The 19,340-nt window shown below is 46.6% G+C and overlaps 1 protein-coding gene across 3 annotated transcripts in view; it reads left to right on the forward strand.

Annotated features, from left to right (window-relative positions):
• HOMER1 (homer scaffold protein 1) overlaps window positions 1-19,340 on the forward strand; it is a 966,005-nt gene that overhangs the window by 773,307 nt on the left and 173,358 nt on the right. For all 3 annotated transcript variants that reach the window (XM_085632251.1, XM_085632250.1, XM_085632249.1), the window contains exon 6: window positions 7,777-7,933. In XM_085632251.1, coding sequence (XP_085488377.1) covers window positions 7,777-7,933 — 157 coding nt within the window. The remainder of the gene's footprint in view (window positions 1-7,776; window positions 7,934-19,340) is intronic.

Consider the following 19,340-nt stretch of genomic DNA (forward strand, 5'->3'; position numbering starts at 1 on the left):
AGCTTTACTGCTACCCCTGTGAGCCGCTGATGGTACAAGTAGCACCGCTAAACTGGACAGGAAGAGATCCTGAGAAAAAAGGTTGGACCACCACCACCATACCTCGCCTGGGAATCAGTAATTACTTTGCCCTCTTCAGTAGTGCAGCCACAATTTGCCGGTATCTCACCAGTGCAGTATCCTGTTCTGTGCGGTCCCCTACATGCTTCCACTGGGCATCTCTGCCTGAAGAAATTAACCTAAGTACATGGCATGTCCCAAGGAGTATGTATGACCCAAATGCTTGCTGTAAGTACCTAAGAATCTAGTACAACTGAAAATTCATAGTACTTGGTGTTTTTTGTAAATAGCAGGTCTGACAGCATCCACAGGCGTCCTCAGCTTACATGGAGCGTTGGAATAGGAGATCCAGAGAAAAGGAAGATATGACAGTATCCCGTCTAACCAACAGTGGTGGGACAACTCGTGTTTGATCTAGTACAATTCGTCCCGGTCAACCTGGTACTGCCTGGTGTGTGACCTAGGTACCTGGTCCCCTGGCCTGGCGGCCTGCCACTGAGACACATCAAATACACGATAAATACCACTACCAGCCTTCGCTAAACCTTGCCTGGCATTCCTTCATGCCCTGATAACCAAGCGATGATGGCTCTCCTCAGTCAATTGACCTGACCCTACTTAAACCCCACAGAGACAAGCTGTGGCCTGTAACCTGCCCAAACTATCCGAACATATAAAATTCTGAGCAGGGACATGTGCGAGCTTGCCCCAAACGTCCGTAAAGCCTGCCAGCCCATCAAGTGTTTACTACCCTTTGCCAAAAAAGGGGTGTGGGCCGGGAGGGGCAGTCCTGTCTGGAAATGTGTGTATTGTAGGACAAGTGTCCTGTGGTACCAATTATTTGAGTACAAATGTCACTACCTCATAGTACCTGGTGTGTTTACTAATAACCGGTCGAGCATATCAATCAGAAACTACATGCCGTCTAATCGCCTCACGGCACAGGGCATGTTGACACCCCCCGTATTAATCATGTGTGACAAACAGGGAGATTAAAGTCAGGCTAACCCCAATATTACGAGGAAAGACCCACCACACGGCTGTGCCCAAATCACAAACTAATCGTTTACGATCGAATAAATAACAGCGGACATCCTATCAGCATCTGAAGCGGGGCCCCGCGAAGCATACTCTCTTCGTAGTCGATAGAGCACACGTAAACCACCCTAGCTGCTCCTTGCTGCTGGGTCATCCTACCCTATGAGCACCTTCTGAAAGACCCGGGAACAGTAAATCACCCTCAACACTTAAGCTTAGAACTTTGCTTAGCATAGGTGCTGAAGGCGATGAGTACACCTTCCACCTGATCCCGGACACAGCGGTGAAGAGTCCCAAGAGGACCCGGCGAATTCAAGACACCAACCGAGCCGAGGGAGCCCTGCACAAGCTTCACGGATTGTTTAGGAGATGGACCTACTCTGCAGGGCTACCCAGCATGCACAGGCAATGACTGTGGCATCCAGACCGGCCACCAGCACACCGTACATTTGCCAGGTGTCCCGCTCCTGAAGGCCTGACTGATCACCAATCAGCGTTAATCTAACACGCATTGAGAATTACATCTCAATTATACAATGTAAATGTGTGTGAACACAAAGGTGTTGAAACGTTAAACCTGAGCTCCAGTTACATGCCATACTGAGCACATGTCACTGCATCCCTATATTTATTACAAACAATCTATTGACTGACCAGCTGAAACCAACAGAAGCGGATAAAAACAGGGTCAAATGTGCGCGTGCCCGAACTGGAAAGCAACAGCCAAGATGGAGCCTGACTGGCGAAGTACAATCCTTGCGCTGGTGGTGACGCCGACCACCTTCTAGTCTGCTACCGCTATGGCCCCCCTCATTGCCAAAGAGACCCTGAAGCACAGACCTTCCTTACACCACTAGGTCTTGGAGGGCTGGGCGTTACTGCACAACCAGAAAGTGCGTACACTGCGGCTTCGTTGCCAGGGTTGACAACGGTTACCAGCAAACCCCCCTGCAGTCTTCGATTAACGCAGGATAACTGTAACAGGCTGGAAATTAGCAAAAGGGAGCCTGGGCGACGCGACAGCAACTTAATTGTGCATGTTCGATATTGTAGCGCGGCACGGGCACCAAACACATAACGACAGGTAAACCATTTAAACGATGAGCCCACCTCTTTGCTGACACTGAAGTATGTCAAACTTCCCCCAAGACAAGTGCTGACCCAGGCAGATCAAACCTCTCGCGTCACCTATAAGGACTGCACAGCCACTTTAATCCCGCTGTGCTGCCCAGTGAACACGGATGACATCTCAGCAGGGCACCCTGCATATTTCTGAACGCACACCCCATCACATATCTGGGATTGTCAGCAAAGTGACATAATAAAACACTCCCTAAATTCTAGTCCAATTGACTGTCGACTAAGAAGAGAAACGCACGCGGCCTGCCAAGGGACAAAGCACACCTCAAATCATTCCAAAACCGCGAAGCATAACCGGGGTGCGGGGCAGGAGCAATATGCCCCCCCCCCCTGCCCAAGCTCATTACTTGGGAATTGGGAACACAACATTAATGACCAATGTTCCCCAAGTGTGTAACTGTGCCGGAAACACCCAAGGCCTCCCCCCGGACAAGGCACCCAACCATTCCCGGAACCGTGCGGCATGGCATAATACATACGCGGGTCATCTAGCTGGTCGTATAGGAGTCGGAGAGCGCCCCAACAATGCACCGCCAACCGTGCTGCATACCCGCTCCTGTGGCCCAGAGAACTACACTGCGCAGTATCCTTGAAAACTACAAGCCTGCAGATTGACATTGCCCACCCAAACTTTACTATGCACTGCGCGGAAGCGTCAGCCGTGGCTTGAGCTGCTCCCCTGCATAACAAAGCTCCCTCGTAATCATAGCCCCTTTTATCACGTGAACTGGGTGTCTCAGGTTCCTAGACGTTATTGGATGTGTGTGTGGAGGGAGTGACCTGATGGTGATCATAGGCCTGCGCTTAGCCAACCTTGAGCTCACACATCAGTGGGAGCAGGCAGCCAGGAATGTCCGCTCCGAAGGGGGAGAAGGACGCGGACTTGCCTTTGCCTGTAAACGCTTGTGTGTCCGGTGCAGTGGACAGTGCCATCAATGAATCGCCCGATTCACCGTTGCTACGATAGTGGTAATTGAAGAGGTTACACACCGCAAGCTCAGAGTCCATTGCATAGGAGGCGTGCGCGCTCCTGCACTCTCTAATGCATGTAAATATGACCCCACAGCGGCCGCAGTCTGTATGCCGCACCCTACCAGCCGGGTGGGATTACGGCCCCGCGCAGGTCCCGGGACTACGACCCACATGCCCACCCTCCCAGAACAGGCGGGAGACTACCGGTTTCAGGGCTAGTCTCCCGCCTCCCGATTCCTGCAAGCAAAACCCGCTTGCTCTGGGGTTTCAGTAATGTGTAATGAACTCATTCTACCGGCAGTAGTCAGAGAGGAACGCAGGGGCTCTAGAAGGGGGGAAACCACAAAGCCTCACACGAGGAGCGGGGTGTTGTATGCACTGCCAGCAGCCTGCCCGGCCAGTGCACCACCCTTGCATAACCCTCTCACTAACCGGCCAGTGCACCACACTAGCATCACCCTTTCTCTGCCCGCCAACGCGCTCTATGCTTCTGGAAGGAAGAGACGTGCACCTGCGTAACAAAAGTCTGGTCCTGCAGCAGCACACTTCCAAAGCCCATACATGACAGTAACCCGATACAAGGCCTCATTCTCCTTTTATTTCCCACTTGGCTCTTCTGGACTTTGGCATGTATGTGCACCTACCCCCTCCTACCACGGCCGGGGTCCGGACTGGCAGACACCTGGCATGAAGACCTGCTTCAGCGCCAGCCCGAGGTCAGGAATCGGGGCAAGCCAGGTGCAAGCGAGCTCCAGCTCCGGCTCGCTGTGCCCCGAGGCGGTCAGCTCTGCAAGCAGGCTCCACAAGCTAACCTGGGCAGGGGGGGCTTGAGAGTGCGCAGGTATGGCTCCCTGCCAACACCTAACCACACTCTCGCGACCCGCCTGGCCCGCATCCCATGCTGTATCCCGTTCCCTAAACGGTGGGGGCGGGGGGGGCCGCGAGGGAGCCGCGACATCGTCCTACCATAGACATCCCCTCCTCCCTAATACACAGCACAAGGGGGGAGGGGATGTCCAGGCCCCCCTACGCAAAAGACGCTGGCCCAAGGTCCGCTGTGCCATGGCCTTGATGTATGGGGGCCCGTTGCCTGCGCGCCGTGCCACAAACTGCAGGACTCTGAGGGGTCACGTGAATGGCCTAGACACCGCAAAATGCGCGACAAAGAGACCCAGGCACTTGCCCCTCTTAGCAAGGAGCTCTGGGAGGCAGGCAGTGGGGGCTCCTCCGCACATCCTCTCCTGCATAACGCAGGCATCAACCATTCTGCCACCGCACGCTAAGGGGCTCTGCCTTGCGTCCTGCCGCCTGTAGGCACACGCTGCGCTTCACCCGGGGGGGAAAGGGGAGGGGGGTCGAGGACGACCGACGGCCTCAGGTTTGCTGAGTCCCCCACCCGTGCCACATAGATCGGGACGCCTGGCCCAAAGGCCGCCTGGGGCACGTACGAGGCTTGCGCCTCCCTGAACCTTTCCATACCGCAGCCCGCAAACCTACTACGGCCCCCCCTCGCGCCGCCTAACGAGAAAGCCAGGCCGCAGGCCCTGGATGCTCGCCCCTCCCCCCGCCCGTGGTACCCCGTGCCACGGGGCCCCGTCACCTGGTGCTGCCCAGGGACAGGGCCGGGGCGGGGGAAGGTTTGCAAGCAGACTCACTGTTCACACAGGACGAGACGGCGATTTGCGACCAGCGGCGTGCAACCAGGCGAGACGGCAGCGCGGACGATCGAAGAGCTGCGACCTGCAAGGCGAGACGGCGAGGGACAAGAGGCCGAAAAATGGGCAGGGACAACCTAAGTACTCCTGTCCCCTCCCCGGAAGTGAGGTCGGCCGGACGTCTTCCCTGGACCTAGCCCAGGGAACTAGACCGGCGACTCCAGTGCTTTCCTATGGCAGTAAGGCGGCCGCCCTGTTGAGGGGCTGCTGCACAACCCCCCGGGCAGCCTTGCATATTACGAGTATGAGTTGTTCTTCTACCTGCGCCATCTACTGCTTTCTAGGCAGCAAGTTATGGAAATTGTGTTGTGAAATGGTTCCTGTTGTCCCATTGAAAAATACTACTGAACCCACCCACAAAAATAAAAAACCTTCAGACACAAACCACAAACGTTTGACATTCCCAAGGATTGTATATTATAAGTAAGCTGTGGGGTTTTAGGTTTAAACCTATAATAACTGATAAAACCCCACTGAAAGAGAAATAGCCCTCACCAGTGAAAACATATAAAACTGAAAAAACACCTGCACAACCCCAAACTAAATGCCATTCAAAGAAAGGAAAAAGAGAGTGAAAGAGTCATTTTTTTTCTTCCAGAAGGGGCCAATACAATGTAACTTTGTTATACAAGCTAGCAGTAAATAAGACTCGGATAACATTATTCTGCTTGAGCTTTGTTGTTTAGGGATGCCAATAAAATATTGTTTCTTCTTCCTTTTGCTTTTTTCAGTTTTATGGTCTTTGGTCTAAAGATGCAGGGTTCAAAAGCATGTTTAGGTCTCGTTTAATTATTTTATTAACTTAGAGAATCAGGAAATATCAAAATCATATTTGATATTTTGACTGCGTTGGTTTTTTTCACTGATAAAATGGCTGGTTTCATAAGAATCTTTCCTAATATGTGTCATCACATTTACCCACAGAGAATGGGTAAAAACCCTTAATACATCAGCCCACAGTTTCTAGTGGGTCAGTATTGATAGTAGGTGAATTGCCAACACCCCAAGGCTTTAAACATTCAATGCAAGATATAGTGAAAAGTAAATGTATAAAGAGCGCTATCACCAAGCATCTGGGATAGTGGTGAAAACATGACACCAGACTTTTGGAAAACATGGAACGCAGTGTCACTTGGAATGCTCTGCAAAAAAGGTTCTTTCAGAGTTTCACAAAGATTGGAGTGATATTGTTTGTATTTGCAGTGATTCAGCTACGTATAAAAAAGTTGTGTGATGACCTGTCAAAATTGATACCATAGCTGAAGTGATTCCCTGTAGGAGATTCTTGCCACTTGTTAGATGGTATGCTGAAAGCATCTTTACAATCTTCAGAATTAATGAGGGATGCTATTGACTTTTTAATCTATTCTGGTGCACTGTTTTCTTATGTGCAGGAACTAAAACGCAAATATGTATCATTTCATGCTTTGTGTGGCATCAAAGAAAGAGTCACCCCAACTGTGTCCTTTAGCTGATGGTGCTCAGTCGAAGGGGCTAGGAATGCTATAATATCCATGTGGCAACCGTTTGCAGAATTTTTGGTGAGTGAGGATGCCAAAGGCAAGAAATGTGAGGATCTTTGGTGGCATATTGATAGTGATGTGAAAAAAATACACTCTATTGCATTATTAGATTTTTACAGGAAAACATAACTGCTGTAGTGGACATAATAAAAAAACTAGAGTCTGGAAAAACCCTTGTCTGCCAAGTGTTCAGCATAATTGGTGTAGATGTGAAAGATCTCCTTGAGAGTAGGCTGGGTGACTCCTTTAGTGACTTTGGCACTGCAACATTTTCCATGTTAGAGTGCTTGCCACTTGGTAAGCAAAGCAATGTTGAGCAATTCAGGAACGTTTATTTTACAATGTATGAGAAATGGCTTGCAATGATGCATAGAAATGTCCCTTCACCACCAATGGCATTTATAGTCAATGAAACCTTACTTTGGTACTCTGTGCAAATTCTGGATCCCTTCAGTAAAGGGGAATTTCCTCCGTAGTTTCAAAAGTGCTGCTTCATTTTTGACTGCTTCAATAACTCTGAGTGCATAAGCGCCCAGCTCAATGCAAATGTTGTAGAACCTGCCCTGAGAATCGCAATCTTCAAGTTCACCAGTATTGACATGGAAAGCTATGTCAGTCGCCAGAGTTAACAATTTGTGTACTGGCTGTTTTGGCATTGCCCTTCTTAAGTGCCAATGTTCAGAGGGCCTTTTCACAGAAGGTTACATGGGAAGGAATGGGCGAGCGCACATGACCAAAGACTCACTTAAGAAGTATTGTATGGTGTACTAGAGTAAGTTTAATTTGCAAAAATCTATTTGGACCTCATATACACTAAACGTGCACTGTCTATATACCATGTTCTATCAGTGCAGAAAGCAAGCAATATTAAAAGCAAAACGTTCCATAAACACCGAAAAAACACTTTTTCTGTTTTTTTAAGTGGCGCGAAAATGTGTAACCACTGGTAACGACTATTTTTTTAAGGTATTGAAATCACTTGAAAACACTGAAATAACCCCACCAGAATTTACCAGAAATAGAAACTGAAAACAGGAAAGCCTAATTATAAGTAAGACAGACCATAGCTGAAAACGTCAGCCCCTTCATGGACACATTTTTTTTATGTCCTCGTGTGTAAAATGTGTGTTTTACTCCAGCTGTAGTCAACTGTCAACCTATAACATTTTATATCTGAAATATAAAGCTCTGTGTTTTAGGGGTAAGATTGCATGCTTTTAAATAGTTAGTTTGCATGATTTTCCTGACCTCGAAGACGCCGCAGAGAGATTACAAAAATCCAGAATGTTTTACATCACTGTGACCTGGCTTCCATTTTATATTTCCAGTTCTGCGATCAGCAAGCACTGGGAGGCAGAACTGGCCACGCTGAAGGGCAACAACGCCAAGCTGACCGCAGCACTGCTGGAGTCCACTGCCAACGTGAAACAATGGAAGCAGCAGCTCGCAGCCTATCAGGAGGAAGCAGAGCGGCTGCACAAACGGGTGAGAACTGACTGGCGCTTGTAGAGCGAGAGAATCTGGGTAAAACCGGAAACTTCAGTCGTTAGACTCCGTAGACGCAGAGCGGAACTACGGTTCATTCCTCAGACATGTGCTGTTCTCTGTTCTGTTTAATACTGTTTCTAACATGTTTAACTGGCATGCACCATCCTCCGTTTTACACAAGTTGATAGTACTGAAAAAATGTGGGGCTCAGTATGCAAGAGAGTCATGTCACGTAACCCGAGCGTGTGTGTAGAAGGGTGAGTGTTAAACATTACTGAGAGAGGGGTGGGTTCTATAAATGTAATCACAATTAAAAATATTTGACGTAGCACTGCAGACCACTGCTCTCGATTCATAACAACAAGAATATTTGCCGGATCAGCATTACTAAACAAAGTTATACATTTTGTTACCACAGTCCTAGATATAAAGCGAACACAGTAATGAGTCTTGCGCCTTCGTGCAAGTCGTATGCTGACTAATTTGTGCTTCTTACATGTGTTAGGAGCTACTGTCTACCCGAAAATATTCACACTTCTTAACACTAAGAGGCGCTGCGGCCAAAGTTTCCGAAGTTTGCCTTAATGAAGAAATATCCTGCACAATGTAATAGCCGTGCTGTAAAGTTGAGAACATAGTATGTTTTGTCTAATTTAAGGGACAGAAACTGTATTGTCCAATTTCCTTAACCAGTTGCAAACTGTACCATTTAGGTACTTATATTGATTGTTGTGGCAGCTACCCCGGACTTTTACTGGGCTGGGTCCTGCCAAGTCTCAGTGCAGGCATAATTAAAAACTAACTTTGAAAGGAGTCTCAGTGGTGCCCTATATCCATGTCCTTCACTTACGGGCAAAGACACTGATCGATTTCTCAACAATGGCTGCCATCACCTTTATGGTAACCCAAGATAGCAGGGCAGTCCATCATGTTTACCTTTCGCGTGCTTTTCCTCCTCTCTTGCATTCCCTTAGAGCAGAGGTCTTCAAACTTTTTATGCCAAGCCCCCCCAGACAATATTTTTTAGGCGCGGAGACCCCCCAATCACAGCAGTTGGGATTTAGCATCTTTGATAACCATTTTTACCCTGAGGTGTTATCTGAGAACTAGTTTTCACAATATCGAAACATTATCACTGTTTTGTAAATGTAAGATTTGTGAGTTGTAAATCTGGCCAAAAACCACAGAACTCATGCAACACCATTTGAAGGGAAACTTTCTTTTGAGTGAAAACTGCCACAAGGTCTGTGCATGCAACCCCAACTTTCAAGACCGCATCTAGTACAAATTAAGGGGCATATCAGCAACACCCGGCGATAATTATCGCTCCGCGCTCTTAGCGTGAGGATAATTATCGCCGGGTAACGTGGATTTTTTTCGCTGAGATAGCGTGCTATTAGCAACGCTTATCTCCTCAGCGATAAAAATCCTCACGCTAACTGCCTAACGTGAGATTATCGCTGGAAACCCAGCGATAATCTCACGTAGAGTGGCGTTAGCTTGATGATAGGGCAAGGCAAACTTAGCCATGATGTCCACCTTCCATAGGATATCATGGCTAAGTCAGTCCTGAAGCAGGCGTAAGGAAAGTAGCGATAACAGGGGTTATCGCTACTTTTCCTGCCGCTATGCTTCATAGCGTGGGGCTTGATGATAGGAGAAATGTCGCTTAGCGACATTTCTGCTGTCATGTTAGGGCAGGAACGCTCACTTTGCACCCCATTAGAGATGCAAAGCTGGGCGTTAGGAATCCCGACGCTAAAGCAAGGTTTCACGCGTTAGCGTAGCCTTGCTAATTAGGCAATAAAATTATTGCCGCTTTTCGGCCAAAAACGGCCGCAAAAGCGTCGATAATTTTTTATCGCCTCCTTGTATATATGCCTCCAAGTACTGGAAATAGCACTGGAAACAGTACTATAAGAAGCCCAAGAGAGAAATGAAGAGTGGGAGGACCGAATAGAAACATATTCTTCCTGGTTTTATGTATTTTGTGCACATTGTACAGTAATTAAGCCAGATCCAGTGCAAGGACTGAGAAAAGTACCCCTGAATGATCTGGAAGGGAGACACCCCTTCCTCACAATCAGACAGCAGCTGTAGTTTTTTGGCCCTTATGTCAGCACTCAGAGCAGTGGATTCAACAAAAAGAGAACACCCACTCCATCAGAAAGCTTCGGTACGAAATCATTGGCAATAGTAAGCAGTACACAATATAGTTAGTTAGTCTCAGATCATCGTGAAATGTCTGAGTACATCCACTCGGCCTCTCAAGTAATGTTACTTGCACTTGAAATTACAGTCATACTCATAGTTCGTTAGCCTCACATAAAAATTCCAGTGATCCATGGTGTACAACGCACGCCACTCTCTGGCCTGGCAGAAGCATCAAAATTAGCTGCAGTTTCGGAGCGGATTCTGAGCACAGCAGTAGGGGTGGTGAAAATATATTTAGTCCCAGACCAGAGGCGCAACTAGAGCCAAATTTCGTGGGGGCTACTACAAATTTCGGGGGTTGGGCTAACTCTTTTAGCAATAGGCAGAGTGGAGATGAAGGGGTGAAAAAACAACAAAGCCTCACAAAAAGCCTAGTTAACATGTAAATTGTCTTTTAAAGACCTGTGAAGTACTCTGGTGCGGCTTTGTGTGTGCCAAGGAAGCTGTCTCAGCCCGTGCTGACACACACGACGGACGGAGGGAGGGGTGGGCGCGGGGAGGGGGGGCAGAAGGCCTTTGTTTCCCATTGGCATTGCGCGCCTGTCCCAGACAGAACATACATCATCGGTTAACAGCAATCCAATTGTTCATTGCAATATGTGAATATGTTTCAACCAGTCCTTAAATCTGGCCGATCCCATCTCCAGTAAATCAACAGGCATCTTGTCTCAAACAAATAGAACAAAGGCTCTGCCTCTATGCTGCTCTGTCTCTGATTGGAAGAACGTCCGAGTTGAGCTTCCATATACTGATTGGCTACTGTGACTACTGCCTCTAATCAGAGAGTCCTGCCTGTGACGACCCTAATTCTGTAGGGGAAAAAACCGGAAGGAAACGTACTTCAGACGTCCAAATAAACACTGTAATGGGGATCTCTTTCTGTGGAGCTTGCGCCCCCCCAGAGGTGTTTCCACGCCCCCCCTGGGCGTCGCGCCCCCCAGTTTGAAGACCTCTGCCTTAGAGTATTTCCGTTTACCAGATGTTTTTCTGTAGCTTTGTCATGAAACATATGACTCTTGTATGGTGCATGCTATGAACAGAGTCGTTACTGGGCGTCTGTGCTAAGTCAAGTTTTCGTGGGTGTCCCTGAAGGGATACGACGAAGTGCTCCAGAGCTGAGGCAGTGCGAGTTCTTCACAGTGCCTTGTCAGTGGGTCATAAAGGTGGGCAGACTCGGGGGCGTACACAGGCCCCTCCTCACATGTTGTATCTAAATCATATGCATTGGTGCTCTGCAGGGTGTCCTTTCCAAGAAGGACCCGTTCTGGAGACCGAAATGATTTTGAGTTCAATGGCAAGCTGTTCAGCGCCTCAAACTATAGGTACCCCTGAGAAGGGAAAGTGCAGTTTTCTGTGCGTTAGTCCTCACACCTGAGAAAGCCTCACTGGAGCCATTGACGAGTTCCTCTTTTATGCAGCACCCACACACTCCAACATTTCTAGGTACCTGGACCTCCTCGAGCTTTCCAGATCCTCTGTGGGATCAGATGTTAGTATATATTTGTATATTTGGTCTGCTTCTCCAAATGCATGGCAGCGGAAGCTGCACACTCACTTTGCCAGAACATCTACGCCTACCGATTGGCTAGCCAGCAGCTCATTTTAAACTAAAAGAACATCTCCTGACCACAATCTCTCTTCTTGATCGGTGCGGCCTACATATCAGTTACCAGAAGTCCACTTACTCGTATTCAAAAATAGAGTGTTTGGTGAGCCCCTAGATACAAGACAAGGAAGTGTGTTTCCTTCAGAGGACACTGGAATAGCCATCTGGGAAAAGAGTCGACTTTCTCAGGAAGCCTCACAATCCAACAGCCTGTCAGGTACCATCCCTCTTGGACTCGATGACTTCATGCATTGTCCATGTTTGTACCAAATAGAAGACTTCGCAACACCATTACAGCACTACTTAAAGGATGACTAGACTTAGAAGTACAACAACCCGGATGACAAACTCAGTTTGTCACAGTCAGCAGGGCAGTTTTATAGAGTGGTGGTTCAGAACGAACAATCTAATGCAAGAAGTTATTTTACAGCAAGCCCAACGTATCCAGACAGTTGTAGTGGATATCTCGTTACTGAAGTGGGATGTGTCAAATAAATCACAGTCTTTTGTTTGAGTAAATTTCGGGAAACGTCTGGTATCAGCATAAACCATTGAAAAAACCCCCAGCAATGATCACTGGAAGCCCCGGTAACAATGTTCAATGAAGCTCTCTCGATTATGCAAATGATTGCTTTCTATACACCAGTGTAATACCTGTGATCATCACACAACCAATCAGTGGTAGTCCCGCAGTATTATTTTGTGAGATAAGCATTTGCTATAACAGGCACTGTTCAAACGTTACATTGATTATCATTGGTGCAAAGAGAAAGGCATTTTACACTAGCATGGCAACAGCACATCCTTTCAAATTTCGGGATCAATTTGTACGTTACTTGTTTGTGATCCTACTGGCCTAGAGTAAGACCTACCTGACTCCATGTCCTAGGTCACAAGCTCCTCACACGCCTACAAAGCTCTCCACGACGAAGGACCAGCATAGCTGCGCAACTGCCTCGCATTCCACGTACCGGCCTTCGTTCCGCCCAATGCGCCCTAGCCTCCGCCCCCAGGATCCACAAGACCAAAACCGGTGGAAGTTCATTCTCCAGCCTCGCCGCCAAGACCTGGAAGCTCAGGCAATCCGTGTCACAGACCCAATTCAAGAAGGACCTCAAGATGTGGCTCTTCAAATGATCCTACACCCAGAGGGACCATCGGCCCTCCCCCTGAGCCTAGAGACCCTCACGGGTGAGTAGCCGTGCTTTAGAAGCCCCTCATTGATTTAAGAGTGCTTCTAGTATCCTACACCCAGAGGGACCATCATCCCCCCGCCTTGAGACCCTCACGGGTGAGTAGCCGTGTTTAACAAGCCCCTCTTTGATTTAGGCGTGCTTCTAGTAAAGGACCGGTCTGTTAAACCAGAGGACCCTTTTCATCCCTATTTTCCACAGGACTGTTGTTCTGTCTCCATTTCCGTTTCTGTTCTATTGATGCAACACTTTATATGACACATAAGCAGCTGAACAATCGCTACCATAGCTATAATTTCTCAGATGACTGCAAACGCTACCTCTAAAAAGTAAGATCCCCAGCTCCCAAACCAATCACTAACTTTTTCCCATAACACACATGAAATGTTCCTACTTCCTTCTTGAGGTTATCTACTACCTTATGTATATTCCCAGAATTATCAGGATTGAAATTGCAAAAAGTGTTTTTTAAACTCCTCCCATGCTGGCTAGTATGTAATGTAGTGCCACCCTACTGTGAATCACTGTTTCTCTGGTTGCAGCCATTTCTCCCGTTGATGTCCCTCCCCCAATGACGTTCATGCTCAGCCTCCCAGCAGTTGTGCGAGTCAAAACGTTTTTGTGTAAAGAGCCAATTATCAAATTCATATGATATTCTAATTCTGGTTCTATAACCATTCTTCAAAATTGTGTATACAAGGATGTTGATGCACAAAAGGAAATAGAAGTGTACATTATAGGCAAACCACTATTACTACTTCCAGGAGCATGTGCACAGACCCAGCAGTTAGTCATGTTAAACAATTTTTGATAACCCATTACAATGTGTACAAAAACATTATAGTGTATTAGCAGCATAGGTTGAAACTCGTTGCTGTCTGCATAATGGAGATGCACATGTGAGGATGAATCAGAATCCCATAAAACCATCACCTTATATCAACACCCAGTAGTGCAAACATATCATGGTACCAAAAATGATTATGCAGTTTCTTTCGTATTCTGGCATCCTTTTTTCAGTACTTCATCCATTGTTTGTCTCAGTTTTTCCTTTGCCTAGGATTTCCTTCCTTGGGTGGAGATCGTGAGTGTTGTGTTTGACATTATGGGTGCTGTCTTGAAGCGCTGATTCTTCATTTTTCTCTACTTCTAAGGATGGCAAATGTAGAAGTTTTTAGCACGTAAGTTCTTACCACCAGCTCTCTTTCGATAGGCTCAGAGGTCCTTTGGTAGTGCCTGGCGTGCACCCAAGTGTAATAGCTTTGACGTTTCTCCTCAGTGTTAGACCTCAACAGAACCTGGTAAGAGCCTTTCCGGCAAGGTTGAAGAGATGACTCTTTAGTGCACCTAAATGTGTACCCATTCTCCAGGTTGCATGTTGTGACAGGCGGCTGGTGGCCGGGGCAGAGCTGCATACACCTGTGAATGGAAGGCTCTGAAAGTTTTGATCAATATTCGTTAATAGTCGGCGATCACATCATCAGTCAACTTTACATTTGTAAAAACAGGAGTTACCAAGTATTCTCAATGTCGCTTCATATGGGCTTAGGCTTGTCTTTCTATTTAGTGTGCTTTCCATACTCGTAAGAGCAACCGTCAAAGTATATGGCCACTTCAGACTTATGCCTGCATAGATTTATGCTACTTTATTCTTAAAAATTCCATTCCAGCGTTTTACAGGCCTGAAGGATTATGGGTGGTAGGGACTATGTAACCTTTGCATAATGTTAAGGGCTTTAAATACTACTTGGATAGTTTCCCCCAGGAAGTGACTTCCTCTGTCCAAGTCCATTTTCATTGGAATTCCATAACGTGGAATACATTCTTCCAGCAGGCATTTCACTACTGTCCTTGTATCTGCATTGGCATGAGGATAAACTTCTATGTATCTCAAGAACAAAACAGATAAAACTAGAACATATGCATATCTTTGGCATCTATGCATTTGTATGAAATCAACCTGGATCTGCACAAAAAATCCCCTACTGTGGGGTTGTGCTCCATGTTCTGTTCTGTCTTTCCTAAATGAAATGCTTGGCAGACGGCATAGGAATGATAAATACTGTGCTGCCAGGGATAAAAACATGGGTGAAAAACAATATATTTGAAAACGGGATCCCATCCCTCCTTTGCCCATGTGTGCCACTCCGAGGGGCCTGCTAGCAAGAAGGGGTTATATAGAGGATGGTGCCACCACCCAGCCTCAATCTAGGAGATATCCATAAGTCATTTGAACCCTTAATGCAGCCAAGTATGACCTACTCATCTTTTTCATCTTCAGGACAGTCATCTTGAAGTGTCATCAGAGACTCTCTGGGTAACGAGAGACTAGGAGTGAAAGAAGGTGCAACTGAAGATTTTGTTCTGCATTTTGAGATGAGGATACCCAGGACTGCTGAACTGACTTTGCTGCCCCATCTGCGCAAGCATTACTTCTAGTGATATCATGCATAACTTTTTGATGGGCAGCAAATTTGACCACAGCCAACTGAGAGGGCAACAGAAGGGCGATGAGCAATTCCTAATAGGTGCCCGAGCTGAAGTAACCTCTATAAGCCCAGGGCTGCCCGAAGTTATGAACAACTATAAAGGCATATCGTGAATCTGTGTAAATAGCTTTTATTTTTTCTGTGCCTAAAACACACGTTCTAGACAAGAGGACTGAGGAAGATTTGTGGCAAAATTAAAATTAATTTAAAGAGGAAATCAAAATCTTTAACTGCTGTTCTTTCAAATGTTATTCGAGTGCTCAAAGGCAATCTTTTTAAAACTTTTATCTTTGTTCTGTTGAAGGCCACTGTGTGTCTGATCCTCCCTTATTGAGCACCGGTCCATTTGCTAGGTTGTGATAAGACAGACATATCCACACACATATCCAACCACTGGTGGTGCAACACCCTGCCATAGAACTTAATGATGTAAATATGCTTTACCATAGGGAGACACCACAGTAGGGACAGAGATCTCCGCATAGTAAAGTATTAAGAAAAAAAAATAAAAAAGCTTATCTAACTCTAAAAGGAATATTAAAATATATTTATGTTGAAAAGTACTGTAAGTTCATTTTATATATACTTTGCATGTAGAATAAAATATAAAAAATGCTTCAGCACTATAAAAAGAATTTTGAATTAGAAATTTAAAAAATAAATCCCCACCTAAAGTTTTTTTTTTTTTGTTAATGCGCATTAATAGTTATTAAAAGTGATGTATTGAATGAATTAAAATTAATGTAGTTGTTTTTAATAACATTTATTGTTAATGTTTTTAAATTCAAAATAGGTCATTGACATTCATTACTATTAAATAATAATTATCTACTGTTATACATTTGATAACATTTATCTATATCTATTTATATTTTTTATTATTTTAAATGATTTAATTTCATTTACCCTTTGTAATATTAGTTCTCTTCCAGGGGATACTCATCAATAGTCATAAGCACTGAACAATCCCCACCCACGTGCGGGATCCCGGAGCATATATAAAAGTACATATATATGTGTATGTTTAGACAAACAAGTACAGAGTACTTCTAAAACATACATGTTTACATACATAAATATGCAGCCTAGTGTACTTCCAATAGACTAATATGGCAAAATTACATGGATTTTTTAGAAAAAGAAAATCTCTAATATAAACTCCAACAGAGTACATATACTGTAATAGTGTTCAAACACAGCCCTTTATTTTCAGAAAAAAGGCAAGTAATAGCAAGCAATTAGCTCATAGGCTGCATAACAGAATAAAGTCACAGTAATAAAAACACTGGCACCCTGCCTTTAAGGATTCCAAGAACCTGGACACCGTGCCTTTAAGACCTCGAGGAGCCCCCTGGTCCCATCATGCACCACAGGTGATAGTTAGGTCAGTTCTTTTTTCCGGCTTCTTCTGGGAGGATCCTGGAGCTTGAGCTCGTCTTTTTTTGGCTGTTTCTAGTAAGAAATTGATTTTTTTCTTCTTACATTCGACATTTTTGACTGCTGGTAGCTGTTTACAGTGTTTTTCTGACTAATTAACAACTTTTTGCTGTCAGAAATACCAGCTTTTTTCAATAAATGTCTTTCCTGTGGGAAGAAGATTGCAAAATCGGACCAACACTCAGTGTGCATCGTGTGTTTACAAGCTTCACACAACTCTGAGAAATGTTATTATTGCCAACATTTCTACAAGAGAACTCTCCATGACAGGGAGAAAATAAAATTTCATGCCTTGCTGGAGAGAGGAAAGAGTCATTCAAAAAGTGGCCTTGGGAGCACTCCTGCTCACAAAGAACCCTCCACTCATGAAGAACGCAGAAAACGGTGACGATCTGCCTCTCCAGCGTAAAAAAAAAAGCAGATCCCTGAATGTTCGCCGGTGGCGTCGAGATAAACGTCGAGAAAGCAGGCAAGGCATTCGTCACAGTCGAGGGACAGATCGCCGTCGAGATGGCAAGAGCCTCCGTCGACGCCGAGGCAAGCTACTTCGGGCTCGAAGTATGCTGGTCACGAACATCCTCCGTCGACGGCGAAGCAACCGTCGATGTCGAGGCACTTGTCATCGCAAAGGTCAGCGTCGAGAGGTTCGGCAGCGAAGACTCTTCCGCGAGCCTATAGACTGACAGCATCAAAATCACCATCGCCGGCGAGGCGCTCGCTGGCGAAGAAGTCAACGTCGAAGAAAGACCATAGACGGTCGACATCTAAGATTTATTCCCGGTCCCGAGGACGGTCGACGTCGAAGACACATTCCTGGGTCCCGAGGACAGTCGACGTCGAAAAGACGACGTCGAGGACTCCATCGCAGAGGCGAGAGTTTCATGCATCTCACCGCAGGGGCAGTCGACGTCGAAGGCAGCACAATCGGTGTCATTGGCGAGACATCGCTCGACGTCGAGAGACGAAGAGCCTGCCGTGGCTTCAGAAGAAGTGCCAGAAGGACCACGATCGACGTCGAGGATGCATTCGACGTCGAGGGAAGCCTCATCATCTTCTGGCATTTATATCGTCCAGGTTACACCGGAGGGATCTCCGGTTCAAGGTGAAAAGACCCCTCCTGTCAATCTTTCTCCCAGATGGTTGCAAAGCGTTCGACACTGGAAGGGTCCTGGTGCTGAAACCGGTCGCAGAGGTCCGTGCTCGGATTTCTCAAGAACATACTCTCCCTCCAGAGTCTCTGGTGGACCTCCTCCTACTGCATCCATGAGAAGCAGGACCCTGAGAAGGGCTAGGTCTCCATCAGTCCGTCGCTCACGTTCTCGGGAGCGATCACGTTCTCGTCGCTCTCCTACCCTGAAAAGGAAGAGACGAAGGTCACCATCTTGGTCCACTTCTATAAGGTCATCTATAAGAGACTATTCTCCAACTGTCTGCAACGCCACCATCCAGACTTTCCCCGATCGACTTAGGGACTCTTAATGAGGTTCTATGCAGAGGTGCCACCAAGCTGAACATTAGTTTGTCCGCTCCGACTGTCTCTACATCTGTCATTTTAGAAACATTGCATCATAGGTCATCTGCAAGACTTTTGTTACCATTAGTCCCAGGTCTTTTAGAACCAGCAATGCAGACTTTTCTCACTCCTGCAACAGTGAGTTCAGTGCCCTCTCGTATTTCCAAGCAATACAAAGCACCAGATCAAGATCCACTTTTCCCTCATCAGACCCTCCTCTAGACTCTGTCATTGTGGCAGCGGCCAGGAAGGCACATTCTGCTATGTCCTCTTCTCCAGTTCCTCCAGAGAAGGACAGTAAAAACATGGATTCTCTGGGCAAGAGGATGTGTAACACTTCGGTGGCAGTGATGAAGGTGGCCAGCGCTTCGCTCTCTTGGGAAGGTACGACGGATCGCTCTGGGATTTCCTGTCACGATTCACTGAGAAATTCCCAAAGGAAGATCAACAGGACTTCCAGGAAATCCTGCAAGAAGGTGGCTTGGTAGCAAATCAGGTGATTAGTGCAGCGGCAGATTCATCCGATCTAGCTGCACACGGATATTCCCACGGCTTCTGTTCGAGGCGCTCTGCTTGGTTGTGTCTCACTGGCCTTAAACCGGACACTCAACAGAGGATTGGCTCCTCGCTGTTCGGGTCTCATGCAGACAATGAAATGTCCAAAATGAAGACGCCGCTGGACATGGTTAAGGCCGTTGGGTTAGAGAAGCGGAAGGAATTCCAAAGAAGGTTCTTGCCCTACCACCGGCGTTCCTTTAAGCAGAGGTTTCAAACCCCTCAGTGGTCTACCCAGCAGCAACATCAGGCTAGGTCACACTACCATCAGAGGAGACCTGGTAGAGGAAGGGGACCTACAAGACAGCCGGCGTCCACATCAAAGCCACAAGCAAAACAATGAGCAATGGCTTCCTCCATGCCCGTTAGCCACTCCGGTGGGAGGAGTTATCTCAAT

Source organism: Triturus cristatus, chromosome 2_1 (genome assembly GCF_964204655.1).
Source record: "Triturus cristatus chromosome 2_1, aTriCri1.1, whole genome shotgun sequence".
Lineage (NCBI taxonomy): Eukaryota > Metazoa > Chordata > Amphibia > Caudata > Salamandridae > Triturus > Triturus cristatus.